This window comes from Acyrthosiphon pisum, chromosome X (genome assembly GCF_005508785.2).
Source record: "Acyrthosiphon pisum isolate AL4f chromosome X, pea_aphid_22Mar2018_4r6ur, whole genome shotgun sequence".
Taxonomy (NCBI): domain Eukaryota; kingdom Metazoa; phylum Arthropoda; class Insecta; order Hemiptera; family Aphididae; genus Acyrthosiphon; species Acyrthosiphon pisum.
In genome coordinates, this window is record NC_042493.1 from 122,099,790 (window position 1) to 122,107,201 (window position 7,412).

The window sequence follows — 7,412 nt, forward strand, 5'->3', positions numbered from 1 at the left end:
TTAGCTAAAAAAGCGTATATTTCATTGATTTATACGCATATTTTTTCGCATACTTAACATTTTTAATGCATATTTTGCAGTTTTTTCGTGCATATTTGCATGCATATCTTAAATTTTTTAGCTCCTACAGCTTCCGAGCCCTACACATAACTTTATTAAAAATTATTTTGTAAAATAAAAGAAAAAGAAAAATTTGATTTGTGGAAAATTGTTAGTTCCCTACCAGTTGGCAATGTTAATTATTTAACTAATAATAACCACTAATAAATAAATAATAAAAAATTATTTCTACTTATTGTTTCTCATATATAATAGCAAGCATTTTGATCGTAAACTTATAAATCCCGGTATGGGCGCCTCCCCGGGTTTTAATTTAATCTTTTAAAATTAGCATATGTTACTTAGTAATGCATCATTCTATTGGCAAAAGAATTTTCAAAATCGTTTCAGTAAATCTAGAAATTACCCTCTACAACCTCACAAACATTACCTCGTTATAATAATAGTATAGATTATGGTTAATATTGAGCTCTACGTTAAATATAAATGGGTAATGAACTAGCAATAATGAGTTTTTACATTTTTAACACAAATCAGAAAAACATCATAATCAACATTAGAGCTTGTTAGTTTATATTTTTTGTAGGATAATTTAAAAATCTAATTAGATTTTTCAATGATTTATTCAACCAAATAATATTTTGTACAAAGTTAATGTTCAACTGAATTTTCTGAAAATAAATATCCAAGGAATGATGTATTATTTCATGGAATTTTAAGACTGAAGATTCCAAATCAAAGGTATTAATATTCGACATAAAACGTAAAATATCAATGAAAGAACAAATATTATCAAAACTACGGGCTTTGAAGCATATATGATAACATATGCACTTTTAAATTAAAATGGATGAACTATGCATTTTTTATTTTTATTTTTAATATGGCATTGCAAATTGTGTATCTATAAAAATATAGAATGAATTTAAAGCTCAGTCTGCTATAAATAGAGAGCATACAGAAACATATGCAACCATTACAATTTAGAAGCTCTAAATAATTGTTACTCTTTGATAATAATAATTTGCCTTAGGGATTACAAAATCATGATTATCTATTAACCCTTTGAGGAGCATGGATGTATATGTACGTTTTAAAATATAGTATCAAAAAGAGCATGGACGTATACATAGGTTTTTACCAAGAATTTCTTTTAATTTCTTTGTTTTAGTTTCATAAACAGGTAAAATACCTTATATAAAATAAGTGCTGCCATCTGTGAAGTTTAATTTCAATTAATTGATTTATTTTCATTTATCAATCCTATTGATAAAATAGGGTGTACATATACGTCTTCGCTCATAATTTTTTCCCAATTTTTCTTTCCTAAGCCGCTCCCTGAGTTGCATTTACGTATTCCAAGGCTGCTTCTCAAAGGGGTAATTCTATTAATTGTGTATGTAACTCTCGATTATTACAACAATTTGAAACTAATGAACACATACATTGTGTTGATTTTTAATTTTGTATACCTACAAAATATGTAAGGAATTAAATCTTTTTTATGAGGTTAATGTTGAAAGAAGAATTTAGCTTACACTTTATTGACAATGCTTGTATTCAAACTTACCTACGGGAAGACAACAAATATTTGTAAGAATCTTCAAAAATGTATCGTTAGTAGACATACCACCATCTACATTCAATGCCATCACAGGATGTCCAGTGTCTGACTGCATAGATTGCATAACCTCTTTTGTCTGAAAACAGATTCCTTCAAGAGTTTCTCGCATTAGATGTGCTTCTGTTGTCTCCATAGTCACCCCAGTGCATTTACTATACAACATACAAGGTGAAATAAGGTGAAATTAGTGCACTTTTGAAAAAAAAACAAATGTGTAAACCAAACAAAATTGTTCAAATTAAATACCACATGAATTCAACAGCGAACATAAATTATTACACAAAAAATCAATAGGGTATTTGTTGTTATAATGCTACTAACCCATCTGTGCCAGTTATCCAGAACGGTGCATAAAGCTCAGGAAAAGGGGGAACAAAATAAATATTTTTTTTGTCTTTCTCAGCCTCTTTGCTCTTGTAAACATCCATGATCCACAGATTATCTTTCAACCACTCAGTAGTATTTTCAGCTACAACTACAGATCCTTCAAGTGCATAAATAGGATCGGAGTGTTTGCCTATCTTGTAAGCGACGGTAGTTAAAAGGCCATGAGTAGAAATCACTGGCTGAAGAAAATAAAAAATAAAATAAAATAAATATTTTTTTTAAAGCTGAGGAAATAATAAGGTGAGTAATGCTTATAAAAATAAATAGTGCATTTGTATTTTTCAATTTCTATAGTAACAATATATCAGGAGCTCTTGTATTCAATTTTCAAAGTTTTTAACAAACAAATACAATTATTAAAAATTTTTTTAAAAAAGTGAATTGACCTCTAGATTTTTACCTAGAGCATCTCACAGGCTATTAGTTATATTTTCATTTGAAAACAAGTAGTGAGTATTTTAAGGTCTACAGACTCCATTTATAATTTTTAAATGGAGGACGGAGTGGTCGAACGGACTAAAGCGTCGGTTCTCGGAGAAGCACCGTCCTCGGTTCGAAACTCAGTCGTCACGGCCGACACTTCTCTCCGGAGAGAGGCCGCCATTCTAGAAAGTGATAAATGGCATGGCAAAAATCTACGGGTGCCCAATTAAAACTCTGCCAAACCCAAAAAATACACGTGTTTACCAAAATCTATAGTCCCTCCCCTACTGTTTAAAACAACCACCCAATGGTTTAAGTTGCCACGGGTTAATCAAAAAAATTGAAATACTCATAAGTCACTTTAAAATTAAAATATAACAAAAGGCCAATGATAAGCCCTAGATAATAATATTACCTTTAAATTTTTACAAGAGGTCAATTCACAAAATTTTTAAACTAACGGAGCTAAACGTGATCTGCTGAGACCAAAATTTGTTGTGTAGTGCACTTGTAAAACAGAGACAAGAAATGTCGGAGGGCGCTTCTTAACAAATTTTTAGAATTATCAGAATTTTTTTGTATTAATTTATCATGCTTTCAATAAAATTATTACTTAATTATTGGTATAGTGAGCAAAGTTGGAAGAATCTCTTAAAACTAAGTGTTTATACCTTGTATAACTTTTTTATTTTGATATTGAAAAAATAAAACAAATCATGCTTACCTTGCGACCAGTGTTATATAGCAAAAAGCAGTTAGAACCAAATGTGCACTTAGCTTGGCCAGCTGTGAAACATAGCTGACCCAGCAGTGCTCCTTGATGATCACCAATGCACTAAAACAATATATTAATAATATAAATAATAATTTGACAGAGCGCAGAGAAAAAAGTTTGATTTTTTCAAATTGCAAGTAATTTATTTATTACCCCTGATATTGGCGTTTTAATGAATGGTCCACCAGCCATAAACCCATATACCTCGGAACAACTCCTTATATCGGGGAGTATCAGAGACTTGGGTATATCAAAAAATCTGAAACGAAATTATAATGAATTTCAATAAAATTAGATTGAACAAAACATAATTCCTTCATGTTCGTACTTTTTATACTAATGTGGTCAACAGTAATTGTAACTTACATATATATTAACATTGGAACAGTCATACGATCAAACATCAATTTAAAAAAAAATATATATAAATAAAAAAAAATTTGAATCTCATAATATGTATTGGATTAATAATATTGTAATAGACTCCCTACTCTCACCACAAGCTATTGCTTACAGGGAGTAAACATCAATTTTAAATGTAAATATAATTATGAAGAAGTTGAAATAAAAAAATTGAAAATTGAATGTTAGCCTCTAGAAAATCAAAACAATGTATATATTGTTGTTAACGTGAATGTACAACATTTAATGCAGCATAACACTAAAATAGTATTATGAATAAATAATAATACTAAACAGTATACAATGTATACATACTCAATCAAAGTCTTATCCCATCTTAATGAGTGAATATTCATCAGCATGGTCCGAGAAGCATTAGTAACATCAGTTATATGAACTCCACCATTTATACCACCAGTAAGATTCTATAAAAACAGAAATTAAATATAACTTAGTAGTTACAAGTGAACTTAAGAAAGCAAGAGTTAGCACAATTGGTTTTTTTTTCTAAGATTTTGTTTAATATTTAATATTCAATAATGCATCAAATTTTAGAAAGTGGAATATAAATAATTTTTAATTGGATAATTTTAGTTTTTTTTTTAATTTTATTCATAATAATAGAAAAAATAAAACATGTTTTTTTAGATTTATATACTTTAGAGATTTATTTATTATTTTTAAATTTAGATACGTTTTTAAAAGATTTTCACTTTTATAAATTGAAAGATTTTCAATTTTACAAATAGCTTTTTTAAGTGCAAACAAAAATTACAGAACGGGGCCAGAGCATAGATAACATTTTTAATGCAAAAATGGAAAATCAATAAAACATCATAAAAGTTGATAGATTTCAACGGATAATTAAAACAATAGTTAAACAGAAACAGTAACAGTTAAAGTAGGGCAATATTAAGTTTGTTATAATTATAATTATTTATTTATTATTTATGTCTGCTTGAATTATTATAATATACTATATATTACTATTGAATTTTGTGTGGAATAAGGATCTACTAAATAGAAAAATAATATTACTTTAAATTATGCACGGGATTATGCTAATAACTACACCTGAGCAATTAAATGCCAACAGTTTTAATTATGATTGCTGAGTATTTGTATGCATCTATACAGATTTCTTAGTTTAACACTATACAGGGTGATTTTTAAGCATGCTGGCCTGATTTAAATTCTTAAACTCTGTATATTATATTAAAATTCTTATTTTTGGAATTTTTAAGTATATTAAATAAAAGACCATATTATTGAATATTTGAGATTTTTTTGTACCACTTAAGCATGATCCTGTGACAAAAAAAACTTCTGTTGTTCAATTTTAAACGTGTTTGTTTATAGACGATTAGAAATATTAAATTGATTATACACACAGAACATTGATACTGAATAACTTATCAGTTATCAACAAAGGTTATTAATTTTTTTATCCCAAAATAATTTATTTACGAATATTTTGTTATAATTTAACAATTTACGAGAGGGGGGGGGTACAACTATTCAACTACCCCTGGATATGCCACTGAATGGTTAAAAATTAAGTTTAAAACTATAGAACTATAAGTATACAATTTACCATGGTATATTGGTATTAATAAATTGTATTGTAGTTTATAAATCATATCAGAAAAACTAGAATTTTGGGTGATTAAAAATCAACAATATTATAAAATAAACTATAAAGTAGTTAATACATTAAAAAAAGGATACAAACAAGAAAAATTTTCTTTAAACTGTTTTTAAAAGTTAAATTACTGTAGCTATGACAATATTAAATGATTTGGCATAAATCTGATGTAAAAAAAAATTATTACTCCAAGGAATATTAGGCCCAGCTCATTGTAATTGCCTATCTTATACGTGTACAAGTTCATCGCTTCACACAACTATTTACCAATCTGACAATTTTATTTTTGAAATTTAGTTTATACATAAATTAGTATAGTTTTTTTAAATACTAATAAATCTTTTAAGTAATATTTTTGTTAAATATTAACTTATTGAATAATGTGAAGAAACGTAAAACCTATAGCAGTATTCTTAGAATTGAACTTTCTTTCAAATTAAAAAAAACATTTATTTTTTTTTATTTTTTGTGCTGCCTAAGTCTTATAAATGACTGTTTTTTTAAAAAAAAATGTGTTTTGTGCTCCTTTAATATAACTTATATTCTATTAAACTTTTATAGTATGGTTAACTTTAAAAAAAGGTATAATTTTTAATTTTTATATAAAAAAGTAGCTGATGTAACTAGGTTAAGTTAATTTTATTTTCTATTTAACTTGCAACCCTTTCAACTTTAAACTTAACTTATTTCTCTATATTAACCAAACGAATTATAAAAAATAGTTAACTTTCTCAGACTTTCTATTAACAGTACACTTAGATTATCAGTTATTACCCAAATTAGCCATGAATCCATTGTACCAAACATACATCTTTCTTCTTGAATAGCTTTTGAAACTTGAGGTATGTTTTCCATTAACCAAATCAATTTGACTACACTGAAGTATGGATTTATTGTCGAACCGCTTTTGTAATGCAAATGTCTATCAGATAATTCACAAATAAACATAAGCAAATTAGTATTATCACATGACAATAGAACTATGATCAAATTATTGAAAAATATTATGTACTTTTGTTATATTATTACCATAGGCGAAACTTCAGGTTAGGCCAGTCAGGCCATGGCCTGACCTAATACTGACTAAAAATTTGCATATATCATATATTATTAGATTCTGAGTGGAACGAATAACGATTAATGTATTGATTTTACAATGATGTGTTTTTTTTTTTGTCATCACCTTTTAGGACAGTAAAAGTGCTTGGATTTTCTTCAACAATACCTTCTCTAATAGTAAAGTGAATTTAGTTGGTACTTTGAAGGGTAAAAAGTAAAAATTTCCCAGTAGTTTTCAAAAGCGCCGTGAAAAACAAAAGAAAAATTAAGGAACAGGAATTTTTACGCAAAATCTGTTTTCGAGAAAATCGATTTTGGTTTTTGGTACAATTCTAAAACAAATGACCGCAAGTACATACAATTTTGACTGAATGTTTATATTAGCATTTTCTATATACCATAACATTTTTCAAATATTTTGACTTATTTTGAACTGTTTACGGACATTTTCAGTTTCCATTTTTATTAGTTTTTTTTTCTATAAATATCAATAAAAATTTATTTGTTGTTTAAAAAAGCTTGAAAATTTAATAGAAAGTTCCTATTATATTGTTTCAAAAGCAGACGAAAAAAATTAAAAATCCAGTCACAATTTTTTTTTATAAGTATCTAAAGTTCAAATATTGACAAAATACGTAAAAATGACAAACATTTGCAAATAATTTTTAGTTAGAAATTCATGAAAAATTTTCTTTTTAAATCTAAGATTTAAAAATGTAATACAAGATTCCTCATAAGTTTGTCTACTTTATTTAAAAAAAATTTCTACAAGTCAAATAAAATTTTTGTGAGCGTTTGAAATTCATATTTTTACAACATTTGATATTCACCAGACTTCTCACGTAACAATTTTCTTATATTGTTGTAATTAAAAAACGAATGACTGTAAATACTTGAAAATTTCACTGAATGTTTATATTAGTATTTTCTATATACGATGAATTTTAAAAATAATTTCACTATTTTTAAGCTGTTTACGGACTTGGTCAGTTTTCAATTTTTTTAGTTTTTTTTTCTATAAATATCAATAAAGTTTT

General features: G+C 26.9%; 1 protein-coding gene across 2 annotated transcripts in view; it reads right to left on the bottom strand.

Moving 5' to 3' along the window:
• Nucleotides 1-7,412, bottom strand: part of LOC100162718 (glycerol kinase-like) — a 19,193-nt gene that overhangs the window by 671 nt on the left and 11,110 nt on the right. The window contains exons 9-15 of one of the 2 annotated variants that reach the window (XM_029492751.1): nt 6,091-6,238; nt 3,987-4,096; nt 3,423-3,528; nt 3,219-3,329; nt 2,006-2,250; nt 1,630-1,836; nt 352-357 (exon numbers count right to left, since the gene is read on the bottom strand). In XM_029492751.1, coding sequence (XP_029348611.1) covers nt 352-357; nt 1,630-1,836; nt 2,006-2,250; nt 3,219-3,329; nt 3,423-3,528; nt 3,987-4,096; nt 6,091-6,238 — 933 coding nt within the window. Of the gene's footprint in view, nt 1-351; nt 358-1,298; nt 1,533-1,629; nt 1,837-2,005; nt 2,251-3,218; nt 3,330-3,422; nt 3,529-3,986; nt 4,097-6,090; nt 6,239-7,412 lie in introns of those variants that run through there. The other variant, XM_008181595.3, reaches the window with a different exon arrangement.